Source organism: Spinacia oleracea, chromosome 1 (assembly GCF_020520425.1).
Source record: "Spinacia oleracea cultivar Varoflay chromosome 1, BTI_SOV_V1, whole genome shotgun sequence".
NCBI lineage: Eukaryota > Viridiplantae > Streptophyta > Magnoliopsida > Caryophyllales > Amaranthaceae > Spinacia > Spinacia oleracea.
In genome coordinates this window covers 126015472-126033557 of record NC_079487.1, presented here as the reverse complement: position 1 = coordinate 126033557, position 18086 = coordinate 126015472, and the positions used below count along the sequence as shown (strand labels likewise).

The following is an 18086-nucleotide window of genomic DNA, read 5'->3' as shown; positions in this document are numbered from 1 at the left end:
TAAAAAACCCATCAACCAAACCATAAACGGTTTAGGTTCACATATAAGCTCCAAGTTTTACGGACAGAGGGTATTCATGTGCATAAAAGGAACCATAATGCCATACATCAGACGCTACAAAGTACAAACACCTTTCAAAGTTACCAGAAACAGGAAACAATAACACCAACTACCATTACATGATAAAGGAATTCTAATCTCAACTAGTGTGAACTACAAGTTAAATGGCAAAGAATACCTAACTTCAAGACTACGAAAAATGGTGGGATTGGACTTCGCTCAGCTTACATCTCCACGGGTACGAAATTTGTACAAGATAACCAGGGCGGAAAGCGAAAAAAATAGCACCCTTCTTTAGAGTTGAGCGACCACGTGTAATTGAATGTGCCAGGCACAATTTGTAAAAAGCTGGAGCTGAAGCAATTCAATGCAAATGTGTAGAGTTGAAAGATTCCAAGATTACCTCCACAATCAACAAAATTATTTCCAACTAGCTGAAGCCCTTGAATTTGAATTGCTTCTAGAATCCTTTATGCTCTAATAAAAAATGGACATCAAATGGTTACGGCACAGTTGATATTAGCTAATACTATCATTATACAGAGAAAAGGAGCAGCTTAAGATTACCAGCCGCTTAAAGGATGTTTTAGTCCCTGCTTTCTTTGTCTTATCCTGATCTGATTTGGCACGATCAAGTGCCTGAAGAGACGCAAAAAGTTCAGAGTCTGTTACAATGCATGCTGGAGAGAACAACTAAACATGATTGATGACTTTCTTTAGCCGTTGTCTAGAAAGAGACAAAGTAAATAAGGAAAAAGTATTCATGTTCACAAGACAGTAACTTCAAAAGTATTTATGGGTTATTCATGAGCAACGCACTTGCATAGGCAAGGCTTCATGCACCAACACCTTTTTGCCTCAACCTAGGTGTTAGATTTGCAGGAGAAATTGCTTGGCAGTATGCAATGCTAGTTCACTACCATATGTTACTCAGACTCTTTGTTTCACCTCATGTGCGTCTGTCATATTCTTGACACTCCAAAATGAGTGTTTACTATGGACCTTCACCTGCTCATTTTGGACCAAAACGATAGAAAGTTTTCGAAAAGTATTCAAAAACTGACACGTTTTAAAAACTGCTTTCTGATATGTCTTTTCAAGGTCCTGGTAACATAGATACTACAATATCTTTGTACACCATGTCAAACTTCAAAAAAATTTAGCACATTAGACTCTGGGGCACATGAAGCAGTATAATAGCCTAAAAAATTATACTCCGTACTCCATAAGAAACAATGCAATGAAATTCATAGAATCACAGTTGGGACAAGACAAGTTAAAGGAATACCACAGTTTATATAAAAAGTACCTCAATCAAAGATTCCACACGGCGCCTCATTCGAGTATGCATGAATCCTTCAGAGCACTGGTAACATAAATGTGCAAATTTCAAGTTAGATGCAAGTCAAGTTCCTTTAAGGCAGGTTACTAAATGAAACAAAATCAAAGTCAACTGAGAAACGGAGTTTCAAAAGGTATAATTGAACAAAAAAAAATGAAAACTGTCCAGTTTGGTAGTCAGATTCAGTTAGTCTGGCATCTGTAGGACAAGATCACTCAGCTAGTCAGCTATATTGTATTCTCAGATCATCGGTTTAGGTTGATATGCATCATTTTGTAGAATTCTACATCTCACCTTAGGTATCAAATGAAGCTTCAAAAGTCTACCAATCCAAGCCAGAGAATAACATTTCTTAGTAATACTTTTTTGTTTTTTAGGGAGTAATAAAGGATTCTAACAAGACAATTTCTACCCATGTATAAATGTTAAATTGAGGTCGTGACCAAGGCATTATAGGACTTCTCAGATGTATCCTCCTGCTGTCACAGATAGCAACAGCTTGGTAACTATCAACTTTAAATTTGCCATTAAATTACAATAAAGCAGTGTAATCTAGGGGGATAAACGAGATAAAGGTGGACTTGAGGAACATCACCTTGACGTGGTAACTAACATATGCATGAAAGGTTGACAAATTCCAAACCGTTCTATCTAGCTTCTTGCTGTCGACATGACGTGGGAAAATGACTGAGCATTAAAAAGATATGCAGTTAGATAAAAGGACAAGTACAGGAGTAACAGGACACATGTATGCAGCTACTGTGGCTTTACCAAAGGAAACAAAGCCAGCATTTGCAGATAACTCTTTTGCAGGAATTCCCTCAAGTTCTTGAGGTGCTGATGGTGACCATTGGCAAGAAGGAGCATTATTTAGTCCAGCACTAGCAGTACGCCGTGCTTCTACGAATTCCTGAACATAATTATAAAAAAAAAAGGTAAATAACATCATCAAGAGGGACAGATGCACAAGGACAATTGTCAACAACACAACTGTAAGAGCATGACGTCTCAAACACCAAGTATAATCAGGATGGAACAAAACAAATATTATAGGCTTCAAGATACCAATCACAACAATCATCCAATTGTTCAAACTAGCCAGAAAATAACAAACGAAATGCTATACCTGCAGAAAAGAAGTTGCTAAACATGTATCTGTGGAATCCTTAAATCTCATGGGATATATGACCGTCACTTTTTCGATCTGCCATGAAAAAATTTCCTTAATAAAGTTATAATCAGAAAATCTGTAATGGACTACATGTAAATGAAAATTTAGTTGCTAAGATATTTGGCTGTACAGACTGGCCAACACAAGAAATGTAAAAATTCAATTTGGCTCAAATATCAACTTGCTATTAAAATAAAAATTGGAAAAAAGAAACAACAAAAAAGAACTTGAACCTGAGGTATAAGAAAGAATGATTCATTAGGCCGGTGCACTATAGAAACTAATTGATCCATATTGGGAGCAAGTGACCTCGAAGCCAGATGTTTTAGGATCACCCTTAAAGGTGCACCAAGTACCACTTCCCTAACAGAGGCAACCTTCATCAACAGAGCCTGTCTAGTGTCTGAAAATCACAAGAATACAACTGTTACAAGAGTGACACTAAGAAGATATCATAAAACAAACAAAAAATCCAAGATGGGAGGAGAAAATAGTTTCAGCCAAGTAATTGATGGTAAAAGTTCACATTTGACTGAACTCTAAACATCTTTCCATGGAAATTAAGACGGAGCGTGTTAAACAATTATTCACTTTTACGGTAATCAACATAATTATGCAAGCAGGATAACATTCTCAATGGTGTAGATATCAAAATATCTAGCGAGTTAGACTACAAGGATTTTAACTTATAAAAGGCTTTAAAAACATATCCAAACATTACTTACCCAAAACTAAAAATGCACACTTCCAAGACTATTACACACATATGAGTATTGCCTTTTATAAAATTGTCACAATTGGTACGGCATGGCACAACAAATATCAGATTTTGCAATTCTATTCTGGTTATAACTTGATTTGACATCGAGCACTCACTCCAATAACATAACCTATAATTAATTTCACGCACAATACATGTAACATATACTTCATAAAAATTAATTTATTCCAAAAAGTAGTTATTGAGGGATAATTTGTTCGAAAAAGTAGTTGATAAACACTCCTCTATTCCACAATTACGGAGTTTTGTTCTAATTAACATTTTAAAGCCTTTGAGAACAAATTTGTTCAAATACACAAATTATAAAAATAATTGCATGAACAGTCGGAACAAAACTTGCAAAGAATATTTTTGAAAAAAATAAATTAATTGACCTTACAAAGCCAACTAAAACAGGGGGAGTGTAAACCAAAGAAACTGGAAGCTTGCTTATTGGTATGTATCCCATTAGGCCATTACTAAAAGATGGAAGTATGGAACGCAAGTAGGGTGCTAAGTAATCACTATGAATTCCTTCCATTCTTTTCGTGGATAGGTTATATGAGAACATTAACTACACCAGGTGTCACCGTTAAAATAATTTCTGATACGGCAATTTTCATCTTGATCCACTTGCGAGGAGATTTCTGGGATGAATTCCTTACATTTGGCTCTATACTAATTGTTCCGCTAAGTTTATAAATAATTGAATGGGCTATGATTGAATTTGGAGACTTAAAACAATATTATAAAGTTTTAGGGGGATAGAAAATTTGAGATGAGAATGGAACGAGGATTGTTTTTCTCACAAGTAACCATTGGAGGGTCATAACAACTTCTCTACATAATGGTTGAAGGTGATTTGAGTTGAAGATAAAGTCGTTCTGAGAGCTTACTTACAAGTGGTCATCCGCAGGTAGCGGATAAGTATCAGCTGACCTGTCTGGGACTGGCCATATTGTATACAACAGGCCAGATTAATCATATCCTTCATTGATTTTCCTAAAAGCTAGAAACCTAAAAGCCTAAACATCTCTTACTTTGTGGTGAGTCTGAAATTGGAGGAAAGGAAAGAAGAATCCTTCAACTTTGGGCCACACCATAGATAAATCAAGCATCTACAAAAGGCTTTCTCTTGGCAGTATCCAATACATAGAGTGGTTTCTAGTGTATCGGATTCACATCATCCAAGTTACTTTTTTCAATAAAGTATCGGATTGCCCTGGATCAGACCCAAACCATGACAACACTTGACTAAATTCAGACCCCGACCGTCTCCTCAATATAAAGATAATTTACCACAGTCAGTGAGTTAGGTGTGGCTGTAGAGTACAATAGAAAAAACCAGTAGATCAATCACCATACAATGTTGAGCTTGAGGATTCCTTCAGCTAGAGTACCGCAACTACCCATTGTAAACATAGAGATAGGTGTGTATGCATCTCGAGCTCATAATAGAAAACAAAGACACTAAAACAGATTGATAATATTAAGGACATATTTTAAGTTTCTGCACACAAGGACATTGCATGTAGGCTACACCACTAATATCAACTACAATCTAATAACTATATTAATTTATAATATCATCTACGTCAAGTTCTATAAGGTGAATAGGTTATTAGGAACAGAACATAACCAGTGTCCTCTATCTCTCCTAACAAGCCTTTAGGAACCTAGGGATAGTGAAACTTGCAAGAACAACTACATACTAACTGCAAAAAAGCTACAGAAATGTAAATTTTCTCAACTATCCTGTAACATCAAAGTAAATGCAAAGGGGCACACAGATCGTCCTAAAAAGGTACTCCTTTACTACCAAGAAATAACAAGAAACAATTCCTAAAGTTTAACTAGCCCAAAATGGAGTTGAAGTTGCATTGATATTTAAGAACCTTACGCAAGTATTGTTACGTAAATTGTGAATAGAAGCAGCTAATATAAATTAGGAAAACATGTGAATATTTCTTTCTTTTCAACTTTCTTTACATTAACAACCCCTTCGGGCTTTTTACGGAGTTAAAACCCTGATTCCTATTGTGGATGAGGCACTTTCAGGAAAACAATGAAGAAGTCATCATTTAAATTATGCAGATCAACGCGTAAACGATTTTCAGACAATGCAATGATTGAGACCATATGATTCAACTAGTCACAGCAAAATCATGATGACCTTAGAAAGAAGAACTCGTAAGACCTTCATCTGGAGAAAGCTTTGAGAAATTCAGCTTCAGTGTGAGATTAAAACCGTCTTTTGGAGGATCAAGAATTTGCACCACTGTTCCATATGCAGCTTTTATAGCTTCTATGGCTCCATAAGGCAGTCCTCCAACAAACAATGCTCCAGCAGGTGGTGTTGGTAATGACAGAGACAGCAGCAAGATGTGAGAGTTCTTCACAGAAGTCTGCAAAGACAGTACAGATCAAATGGTGGAACCGCAAACATTTATAAACCAAAAATATTCTTTACCAACTGGTAAGATACTTCACAATAGACGGATAATTTGATACTTGTCTTTGTCGGATTTATTTTCTATCCAAACAAGTAAGGCCAATAAACTGTAATGAAAATCACCTGGACGTTGAATCGCACGTCATCAAACTCAATCCATTGGCAGTCCAGTTCAACTCCTTTGTCAAGACTGTAACACACCACAAAAGTAAGGTCAGACATCATGAAGGAATATTGTAAGAGAAGAAACTAGCAGAAGCCATAATGTTCAATTTACATGGAAAACATATACTCCATCTGTCCCTTTAAGTTTCCTCCACTTTCCTTTTTTGGTTGTCCCTTTGAGTTCGCCACATACTACAAGTAACCATGAGCGTCCACTACTTTACTCCCACATTTACTACATTTGGCCCCACTAAGTTTCTCTCTCATCAACTCCACCCAACCAAAAACTAAAAAAGCAACTACACACCTATGGGTCAAACAAAATGGTACCGGGGGGGGGGGGGGGGGGGGGGGGGGGGGGGGGGGGAGTAGGAGGATTACTAAACGTCAATTGGCTTGTCACCAATTGGACACAAGTCACCCCAATAAAACCACTTTTAGTACCTAACACATAATATGTCAGTGCCAATAAGGCTGACTCGTATTGGTATTCCTTAGCAGTGTATTGGTATACCAATACCACACCAGTCTCAGTACTAATACCAAATTAATGAGTACAATAAGAGTCACTTGCGTCCACTTTGGACGCAATCCACTTGAGACTTAGAGTTCCTCAAGGGAGTAGTAGGTTTAGTCCCTGCTTTTCATTCCCTAGCCAATTGTAACATAAAACTGGCTGCTACCAGCTCAGTCATGGGAAAACTACTGGTCTTTTCCAAACTCTGCGACATTGATAAATTACGAGTGAGCAACCAAACGGGGCAATCAGCTATCTTTGCACAGTTCTACGTGTTGTGGACAATTTACATCATCTCACATCCAGATACCCAAGCACCATCTCACAATTTCGATTAGGTTACGGAAGAGTAAGCATTCAACTCATAAAAATAGAAAATACTGATCAATGCAGAGGATAAATCAATAGCTCATATATGTCTAGGAAGTACTGATATTGCTGAAGATAGCATTTGAAATAAAGGGAAGAAGTCTAAGAACAGTTACAACTTACTTTTGAAGGCGATTTGTGAGGAGTTGGAGAAGATACTTTGACTGAGACTGCAGAAGTATCATTTGATTAGAACCACTGCCAATCTGTAGCTCCCTTGATAGCAAAGGTAGTGGATCAAAGGAAACCGAGCTTACTTAATGTGGCTTCAATAGCCTATTCCTCTCCAAACAAGCAACCTTAATTTCACTTGTCACCACAACTTCATAAGTCGAATTATCAAACTTTTACAACCCTAAAAATAAACAAGTGTGCAAAGGTCATTTTAACCTTAGCTTTATGGGCATGTTAACAATATTTAATCTAATTGCATATAGTATAAATACGATAACTATTGCTTGCAAAATTTAAGCTTGGTATTTGAAATTTTCTAAACTGGATTTTTGAAAAGCTAATTAAGTTTTATGCGCCAAATGAAGCTCATACCACCGCATTGCAAATTTCTACAAAAAGCATGGACATAACCTTTTATCTATATTACAGTTCTGTAAAAACCTAAGATAAAAAGGTTAAGTAGTACACAAACATGCTAAATGTCTCTGAATAATAATGATAAAAGGCAACGTTTCCATCTAACTGAAAATAGTAATGATAATAAGACATCATTTGCATCTAGCTGAGACTAAGGGATTAACACAACCGAGTGTAGATGCTCTTATAAACTTACATGTAAAACTAAGCAATCAAGGCAAATGATAATCCCATAATTTCTTTCAGCTGAACTAAGGGTGTAAGGAAACCGATTCAACTTTGACTCTGCCAGGCATAAATATTCAACTTAAAAAGAAACCATAAGACCAGTAAATCATCTTGCTCAAAAGAAGAACAAACCGTTATTGACCTCTCACTCAGGAATAATGGCTTCGGATAAATAAGTTTCAGCTCGGCTAAAGCTCCCCTCGTTTTCATTTATCAATTAGAATCACAATTCTTTTTCAAATAATGCTTGCTCCATAACAAACAATTATAACCATAAAATTACAAACATATGTACTCCTAAATTTGAATTTTCAGAAAAGATATCAAATTCCTCATACCAATTTTATCAAATTGCACAATTCAGACAAAATCATACCGCAATAATCGATGTAAATCCCACAAGCGAATCAATCAGTCATCTAAAAGACTCAACGCAAAAACCCTAAATTGGGGGTGTGCATCGTTGTATCAAAATCAAAAAATTGAAAACCCTAACCACACAAAATTCAATAAATTTAAGCCAAATCAGCAAAGAATTTATCCCCAATTAACCTCCGAAATCAACCAGAAACCAAGTAATCATCGAATCAACATATCTAATGAGCAAGCAACATGCGAAGAATTGAAAATGTGATCGAATGACATAGTTTAACAAAATTAAGGATTGTAATTTATCAAGAGAGAAAATAAGAAAGAACTAACCTTGAGAGAAGCAAGGAACTCGTGAAGGAGATATACGATAGAGTTGAGAGAAATGATGAGGGTCAATTTTGATGTGTTACTTTCTGCACTTCATAACAAAACCAAACAATTAACAACTCTTTTCAACTTTTTCTCCTTTATGGTATTTTTTTAAGACAATTTTGTTAAATACAACCTAATAAAGTTCTCTATTTGCCGATTACAACCTCAAATTTTGGGAAATGATAAATCCAAGGAATAATTTCACTTATTCCAAGGAAATCAGCTTTAAAAAATTGTGGATTTCCTTGGCAGAAGTAAAATTTTCCTTGGATTTATCACTTCCCCAAATTTTTAATTTTGCCAATTACAACCTTAAACTTGTACATCTATTTTAAATTACAACCGAAACCATTTTCCAGCAAAAGTCACCGGAAAATGATGTCATAACGTTATTAAAAAAAAAAGTATGGAGTACAAAAAATAAAAAAATCGATTATTAATATATTTTTTTTATTTTCATTTATCGATTTAATTTTTTTACAGAAAATATGTAACTATATTTTTTTAATAACATTATGACATCATCTTCCGGTGATTTTTGCCGAAAAATAATTTCGGGTTGTAATTTAAAATGGATGTATAAGTTTCAGGTTGTAATTGACAAAAATAGAAATTTGAGGTTGTAATTGGCAAAATAGAAAACTTTAGTAGGTTGTATTTGACAAATTTTCCTTTTTTTAACTCCTTGTATTTTTTTAACTCCTTGTATTTTTTTATCAAAGTGTCTGATACTTACTTAATTTAAACCGCCCTTAATACTTTATCAAACGTATAAGGAATGGATTACGTCACATGTGATCTGATAGTTTATTAACTATTTCTATTGTTTTTTTAAGTGCACCATTTTTCCTTTAGGAAAGTTGCTCATTAATAGTTGGTGTAATAAACTTATCAGATCACATGGTCGCGGCTACATACTTTTTGGTGTGTTCACACACTAAATAACCACTTTAATTACCTTACTCACATGTCACATGAACCATTATTACTAACATTTTACCTCTCTTTTGTTGTTATCATGTGGATAACTTTAAACCCCGTCAATAAAAATGTGGATAACTTTGATGTTTACGATTTTTCTTAATCTTTTGAGCCCAATTCAAATGGTACAAGGAAAAAAACCGGAAAAATATAGATGTATTTTACAAGAATATGCGTACAACCAAAGAAAGTTATAATGCCTATGAAATATGTAGTAAATGTTTTATAACAAGGAAAACAATATTACTAGCAATCAACCATATGATGTATATCATGATCTTGGTTAATGTGTTATTTTTGTGAACAAAATAGCTTTTGATGCGCCCCATATATCATATATGCATCAAAATTTTCAAAAAAAACATGTACTACAACTCATAATATATTAATATTAAAAACATTAATCTTATAATAGTACACAAAAAGTAAAGACATTGAAGGACTTTAGATGCAATTTAGAAGGTTGATCATGGTGTACAATGAGCATGTTGCACCTTAAGAACACTAATATATAATTAAAAGAACATCTGCTTAAGTAAAAAAGAACATGAATATATTTTTTATTTATGTTTTTAATAAATAATAAAATAATATTACTCCGTATTATTTTTTGGGGTGCGAATATAGATCTGTTATAGTAGTATGTTATTGTATGTTTTATGAATATTTTGGCAAAATTAAACGTATAGTGTCAGTTAATCTTGGGTATGGTTTTCTGGGTTTTTCCTTATAATTCTAGAGATTACTATATAAACTTTGTAGGTCATAACCTAGTTGTATTAAATAATTTGTACTCCTCAAGATCAATAAATTTCCCTCTCCTTTGCTCGTGGACATAACTAACACATTGTTAGTAAATCACGTTAAATCTATGTGTTCTTTATTTGCATATATATATATTTCTCACTTTCGTTGTAACAAATTAAGAGCTTCTTGTTTTCAAAATGTTTTGTAATTTGTGAATGAATTAGTACATATTTGGGGTTGTGGGACCACTACCATAATTTGAATGTCACTCAGTGTTCTTAGTGACAACGATCACATCGGCTACCAATGAGATCTTGGCCTAATAGTTATGATTGAAATTTTGTGTACAATAAGTCTCAACTTATTTCATCAAAAAAGTTTAGATAATTCGTACATGTTAATATAAGTTTAATAAGTTCAATAAAATTCATTTTTTTACCAGACAATTTAACATACAAATAAGTAATTTTCAGCAAAAATACGGAGTAAGTAAAAAAAAAATAAGTTTAGATAAGTTCAGATAAAATAATTTCAGTCAAATTCAGTTGAACTAAACATAACCTAAGTGTATGATGTGATTGTTGAAGTATGAAAACGGAGTACATTGCCATCATATTAGGATTGATAAGAGTTACTCATTTCAAGTTATAACTGAAATAAAATCTTAGTTTAGAAAGTTTGTTTAAATAAATCCAATTAAATTTAAACAAGTGAAAATCAGCTAAATAAAACGCATTAAAGCTTCATTCCTACCATCCCAATGCTTAAACACTTAAAACATACTAACAATTACTCCTATGGGCCTTTAATTTGTGCCTGGGCCTGGCTTTTGCGTTTTGTTATCGAATTTGGTTAGTCTAGTTTGGTTAATTAGCAGTCTACTTTATCGTTCAGTAATCTGTTGGATAGAGACATAGAGTAGTTTAGTTCCATTTCGGGGTGCAGTGCTTATGGAGTCATGTCTACTAATTTCTCACGTTTAAAGTCTAATGGAGATTTTGAATCATTATTTTGTGATATGGAGATAGATTTCTCAAAGTTGGAGTACATTTTTATTTCTCAGCTTTTATGTTTTATGTTTTACGTTACACTAGTTTAACTCAATCATGTAACGATCCCCTCTCCACAATCCCAAAAAAGAAATTACTTTGTTTTTATTTTTTATAAAGGAACCTTCCTAATTCGATAAGGTAAATTGACTCGTCAGAAGCCAACTCATCTTAGGTTAACCTAGACTCCACCCGTTTACACAAATTGATACCCTTATTTCCGGCCACCATAAAACTATTATCAACGACGTCATTATTATTGTAGCATATTTTGTAAGTGAAGTACCTTAAAATCATCAATAATTCAAGTTGAACTTGACATGGAAACTGTGATTGGTTCTTAGCCTTTGTCTTTTTCTATTAGTGTATATAACTATGTAAATAATTATGGTTGTATATATTCCATACTAGCATAATATTTTTAAAACTTTTCGTGGCTGTTTTTAAGTAATACCAAGAATAGGATTACTATAAAATAATCTTTGATTAATTTCGTATCTCAGCTTAATTATTAAATATTTAAAAAATTTATCCACATTAATTTAACCTCATATATATTTAATTAGTTGACTGCTTACCACCTACTAAATTAAGAAAATTTTATGCCACAATTACCAAATTGAATTTTCAAATGAGTTTCTTAAAGTCGACAACCTTATCGGCTTATCAGAACGGAATCAAAGTACAAAATTAATAGCGTAGATCATGTAGTTTTATTATTCCGAAATTAACAGTAGTACGTACGCGTGATATTTTAGAACGAAAATGATAAAGGTCGCAACATGCGACCTTTAAGTCGTGTCACAATGATGACATGACATGCTTATGTGTCATGATTTAAATAGGAAATTAAAATATTTTACTTATATAACATATTATATATGTTACAAAAAAATGTAAGAAAATCTTAATATTCTAATTTGTTTCCTTCTTTATATCGACTACCTTATTTACAAATTTTCATAGTAAAAATATTTCGCTGACGCATAACCTACATGGCGCATATATGTACCAATTAAACTACGACACGTAAAATTGCGACAACTAAATGTTGTCGCAACTTGTGACCTTTATCATCACCCATTTTAGAATGACCAAATTAAAGTTAACATCAGCTCTAATGGGATCAAGTAAGGGCTTAAAAGGAGAAAAATGTTGTTAATAAAGAAAAGCTTTTGATTGGACGAGTTATAAAAAATGACCAACAGTTCTTATTTTTATAACTCTTCTCAAAAGGGTTCTTTTTCTCTACAAAGGAAAGTTACTTATAAATAAATTACTTTTCAAGAGTCTCACCATTGGATCGATGCTTGAGTCTCAAAAATTCAAAAAAAAAAAAAAAAAAAGACTCATCAGTATCAGAAAAAAAAAAAAAAAAAACATAACTTCACTTATCACCAATTAATTTTAGGTTGAAACTCTGCTACAATTATATATGGTCAGACTCTTGTTCTCAACTTGGTATAATATAACTTATCTAGTATGCAATGAAAACTGATGAACAATTCTATAAGAATCCGGGCTTATACCGACTGAAATTACCGTTTTCTTGTAGTGCAAGTAAAGCCAAGTGAAAGTTATTCGAATTTGAAGTAGTAAGCATGTGATTCCAGCAATGATAATGGGTGTTAAATACTAGAAAAAGGAAGTGGTGGTGTGCAATTATATTGCAGGTGTGTAGCATTTGATTGAGTCGATTAATTAGCTTCATTATTTATCATTTATCAACTTATTATAGATAGAATCGTAGAAGACGTCTTAATTTGTTATACGTACGTTGTAATTGAATTTGATTATGTGTGTAATTTTGTTGACCAGTCAAATTTTAGATTTAGTCCATATTAGAGTAATTCGAATTGTTGGCTAAATCGATCATATTAATTATAGTTTGGGATGACACATCAACTTTTTAAGCTACATGATTCTGTTTTTGGATCCTCTAGAGTTTTAGTATAACTCTACAAGGTAAAGTTTGAACATATCAACAATTGAACATAAAATGAATGGCTCATATATTATCTTTCCAAAATTCAACAGTTTTATTAAAACTCTTAAAAATCCAGACTCAAGCTATTTGTTGCATATGTCCTAAGTTAGCGCTGTCTAGGAAGGAAATTAGCTTGGAAATTAGTCCCTATAAGCATCCATTGAAGTTGCTCTTATATTCTAGAATAAAATTTTCGTTCTATTCAACTTATTTTGACGGAAATTATATTATCTGAACTTATCTAAACTTAACTGAACTTGTTTTATCTGGAATATATAAATTTATTTGTGTGTGAAAATTGTCTGAAAAAAACTTATTTTTTATGAACTTATAATATCTGAACTTATCTAAATTTATCTGGGCTTATTTTGTTTGAAATTAAATAAGTCAAAATAAGTCAAACAGAACATGGCCTAATATATGGACTAATTAATAATTAATTAAGCTTTGATCATCATATAAGTTTATGAGATTCTTGATGACTGCATGTTTATCGCCTTATACTCTCCTGTAAGATTAATATCTTATTAATTTTTGGATCAAGAAAGATTTGGAGTATCATGAGATTGTAGAGATTCAATCGGTTTCAAATATATCTCTTCCGATTGCTGTTTTGAACTATGTTTTTAGCGACGCCCATGACAAAACCAGTTATACTAACACCTACAATACCATACGACATATAGTACAATCTCAATTATTTCTCATAATTAAGATCGCAAGAATAAAAGTGAGCCTAAAACTGTCATTTTAATTAACTGGAATTTCAGAATTTAGATTCTGTTTTGAAACTATAACATCATATATGTTGATCGATAGATCCCACTGTGGAAGGTTGAACCAAACAATAATATGAAATAACGTACGCGTGTATACTGTCAGATCTCATATACCAAAACACGTAACACAATCTTATATCTCCTTTCTTTTTTTCGGATTTTAATTACACTTACTATTTATGCAATCATAAATAATAAACGCGAGGCTATGCCCGCGCCCCTCGCCTCCCTTACATATTGTTGAATTGAATTTTAAAATTGTATGAGAAAAACAATATAATTAATAAGCAGTCATGCGATATATACAAAGATAAAATCACTTGTTGAAACTACATTTATATATAATGTTTAATTGCTAGGCTAGTAGTCGTAGTTCATTTCTTAATTAATTAGTGATAGTACGTAATTAATTAAGTAGGAATCTTCAAAGAAGACAATGGATTAACTTTGTTTTATGGCTCACAAGAAGAGGCACTAATACTATTTGTGAATTAATTGTCCTTGAAGAGGTGGTATTCTAAATGTCAATTGATTCTGATCTTTGTTAAGAATTAAGATCCATATTCTGACTATTGGCTACTTAAATTACTTTCATCACCTTGTCGCACAATTTGATACAAAATATCTCTCATTATAGATTTCATTACAAAACCATTTTTAATTTTAGCCGTAAAGTATGTTTAACTATTAAATAATACACTATGGAGGCACATTACATTGACGAATATGAATTTGCACCAAAGGAAACATTGCCGCATAAATGTTAGGTAGCTTGAATATACTGTAATGTCTAACAAATTACTCCTAAGAACAATTTGATCTTTCTTATGTTTGTATGCCACCAAAATATAACATGTACGTACTACGAAGTACGAAGTAGCTAGTACTCCCTCCGTCCTTTAATACTCGCACCGGTTTGACCAGTGCGGAATTTAAGACATTTGAATTGACTTATTAATTTAATGGGTGTTAGTTGATAGTGGAATATTTTTTTAATATAGTTAGTGGGAAATGTGTAAGAGGTGGGGAGTTGTGACTAGGGGTGTGAATTTTTAAATGATTTTTTTTGTAGGGAATAAATGTGTAGGTGGGGTTAGTAAGTAAGTGTGAGAAATAATACTACCTCCGTTCCTAAAAGTTCTTTACGCTTTCCGTTTTAGTCCGTTCCTGAAAGTTCTTTACACTCCTACTTTATTCCATTTTTACTCTTATTTGGCCCACCATAACTTACCCACTCACAATACTTTAATATTAGTTTTCACCCACTCATATTGTTGGACAATTTATAGCCACTTATTTTCCATTTGTTACTCCACCATCACATGTTCACCAAAATTCCTTAATTACCGTGCAAATAGTAACCGTAAAGATCATTTAGGAACGGAGGTAGTATAATATTGGTATAAATTTCCATTTATAGAAGCGGTGCAAGTATTAAGGGACGACCCGAAAAAGAAAGCGGTGCAAGTATAAAGGGACGAAGGGAGTAATCACCAAGATATATACTCCGTATTGCGTACTTACGTAGTACTCCGGTTTTGAACTTTTGACATAATATATTGATAAAGTTAGAGTTTCACCTTATGACCTTAAGATCATGAATTCCGTTCTTGAGGTGAGAATTTGTCTTTCTCGTTTCCAAAAGCCCAACCTGCATAACCGATTAACTGCGTAGGTAGACAAGTTTACCTAGAGGTGTCCGGATCCCAATATACGTTACGACTTACGAAGTATAGCTAGCGCGCAGTATATAGAAGGGTGTATGCATGTATTATTAAGCTAGGGCCGCTCTAGGAAAATGACCTTAATTATATATATCTTGTGGCTTAATTATAACTTATAAGGAATCACGGCAGTAAAACAACCACTGTTTAACCAAAATACGGAGGGAATATAATGAAGGTCTTAGGAAGATGTCTATGTAAAAGGATGCTATCGACCCCTTCCATATATTTCATGTTAGTCATCTCTTTTTTTCATTGTATTTTAGAATAATAGCTTCTTTTTTTATACTTCGTACTACTACGTAGTACGGAGTACACACTTATCAATCTATTAATTAGTACAATACAGTGTAAGTGTAATACTCCGTAGTATTACTTGTATTAGTATTGATCAACAACGTAAGGTATGCGCAATCTTAATAATGATGAATCAAATTATCAAAAATAACTCCTGACAAACATTATAATAATAATTAATTGAATTGAAGCTAATTAAGGGTGCAAACTAAACCAACTATGTAGTTTATTCATTGTGTATAACGAAATTAGCTTGGTGGTTGAGCAAGCTGATTAAAATCATTGGATTCCTTGTTACATATAATACTATACACTACACATATTATATGTAATCACTAAATTTAATTTATCATAAAAATACAAGCCTTGCCTTCTAATCAACCATCCATTATCAATAATAATGCACTTAAAATAATATGGAGTAACAATAATAGTAATAATAATATAATTACGGAGTATATGAGTATAATTTCATTTATATGTTTGCCAAAAAGAATTCAAAAAATTCATATGAATTCCCAAAAAAAAAAAAAAAAACCAATTCTTTGAAAAAACTGAATTAAGTATATGAATTAATATGATAATTATCTAGGAGTGCTTTTAAAAACAACATGATTAGAATCTAAACTAAGCCCTAATTGAAGATCTAAAGATTTACAACCTATTTGTTTCGTAACAGGTAAAGGATAAGGTTTCACGACAACACTTGTAGTAGGACTACTTTCTGAAATGCACCTTCCACCACCGTGTGTCACCGTGAACTGCTCGAAACCCGTTGTCGTTGTCGGATTACGACGATGATGATCGAACGGACCGAAACTAATCTGAGATTCTTCATAATTATTTTCTGTAGGTGCATAATAATTATTATAAGAAGGATCAAAGTACCATAGAGCACCACCACCAACACCGCCACCGCCACCGCCACCAGAAGAAGAACCCGAAGAATAATAACCACTAATGTTGTTATTATTTTTCGAGTATTGTTGTTGTTGGTAAGGTTGAAGATAGAAGTTAATACTGGCTTTTCTAGCTTGTAGTTGAAGCCTCTTCTTCTTCATCCTCTCCTTTTTATGAGCATTTTGATGGCCGCCTAATGCTTGTGAGTTTGCGAATTCTTTGTAACAATATTGACACTCGAATTTCTTTCCCACCACATCTACCTCGATAAAGTTGTTATTGTTGTTGTTGTTGTTGTTGTTATTATTATTATTTACGGAAGAACTCCTTTCGTTATCAACCTTTTCTTTCTTGGAACCAGAAGAGACCGTATTGGATGAATTTGTGCTTTCTTCTTGTTCATTGATGATGTTTTCAGGATTTTTGTAAAGATCGAGATCAACCTCAAACCCGAACAATTTCATCTTCTTTTCTACACAATATGGACTACTCTCCATGTAAAAAAAAAAAAATTTTTTTTTTTTTGGGTGTTAAAGATGAAGAAGAGTAAGAAAGGAAAGTTTGATTGGAGTATTTTGTGTTTTGTCTACTTTGGTGATTGTCCTTTGGCCTCTCCTTCCTTATATAGTAGTACTTAAGAAGGCGATTCGGACGATGCGTTGCATCACAAGCAAACACACACCTTCCTGTAGTTAGCTAGCTAAGTTTAATTATCATGAACAGCAAAGGTCAATTTTAAATAAAGGGATGGAGGGAAGGTGGGATCGAGGGGTTAAAAAAGTCATAATAAGGGAAGCTCATGTATGCATGCAAAATGGTATTTTTTTTTTTAATTAAATGAAAAAATTTAGAAACTTTTGTGTATAATACTAGATACACCTCTAACTTTCACTATCAAAAGAGATTCAGTTTTGTTTAAACTAATGATAAGAATTATGGTAGATAAGCATTATAATTTTGAATTGATAATTATAAGCTATATATTATTCCATGTTTAAAAATGTGAGAATGGTAATCAGTCTGAATCTTTTATCCCATAATTCGTCGTGTATCACTTATGTGCCACTTTCTCCGATCCTATTAGTCGATACTAATGTACTTTTAGATACAGATTATGAAAACAAAAGTGGTTGATGACTGACCACTGCACAAATATCATCAACCAATAAAAAAGATTAACACGTAAATGAGACAAAAAATTGTGAGAGAGAAGATTCAGACGT

General features: G+C 33.1%; 2 protein-coding genes across 5 annotated transcripts; both read right to left on the bottom strand.

The window, feature by feature from the left end:
* On the bottom strand, window positions 1–8497 carry LOC110782880 (actin-related protein 2/3 complex subunit 2A). 4 transcript variants are annotated; one of them, XM_021987122.2, is made up of 11 exons: window positions 8358–8497; window positions 6960–7191; window positions 5909–5975; window positions 5531–5738; window positions 2807–2976; window positions 2529–2606; window positions 2174–2312; window positions 1998–2089; window positions 1370–1426; window positions 628–699; window positions 1–537 (listed from the first exon to the last, which is right to left on the bottom strand). In XM_021987122.2, exons 2-11 carry the CDS (start codon window positions 7019–7021, stop codon window positions 481–483), a joined length of 1002 nt encoding a protein of 333 aa, XP_021842814.1. In that variant the 5' UTR covers window positions 7022–7191; window positions 8358–8497; the 3' UTR covers window positions 1–480. The 4 variants fall into 4 exon arrangements, with proteins under 4 accessions (XP_021842814.1, XP_021842816.1, XP_056682651.1 ...); XM_021987124.2 differs by having other exon boundaries at window positions 6960–7135; window positions 8358–8467; XM_056826673.1 differs by lacking the exon at window positions 8358–8497 and adding an exon at window positions 7624–8351.
* Window positions 8498–16401: 7904 nt separating this feature from the next.
* LOC110782848 (zinc finger protein 8) lies at window positions 16402–17586 on the bottom strand. Its single transcript, XM_021987095.2, has one exon. It carries the CDS (start codon window positions 17358–17360, stop codon window positions 16548–16550), a length of 813 nt encoding a protein of 270 aa, XP_021842787.2. The 5' UTR covers window positions 17361–17586; the 3' UTR covers window positions 16402–16547.
* Between the last annotated feature and the right edge of the window lie 500 nt (window positions 17587–18086).

Coding starts and splice junctions, on each gene's coding strand:
- LOC110782880 (XM_021987122.2), bottom strand. CDS start 7,021: ATGATACTTCTGCAGTCTCAGTCAAAGTATCTTCTCCAACTCCTCACA. Junction 5,739..5,908: donor ACGTGCGATTCAACGTCCAG/GTGATTTTCATT, acceptor CTGTCTTTGCAG/ACTTCTGTGAAGAACTCTCA. Junction 700..1,369: donor GTGTGGAATCTTTGATTGAG/GTACTTTTTATA, acceptor GCGTCTCTTCAG/GCACTTGATCGTGCCAAATC.
- LOC110782848 (XM_021987095.2), bottom strand. CDS start 17,360: ATGGAGAGTAGTCCATATTGTGTAGAAAAGAAGATGAAATTGTTCGGG.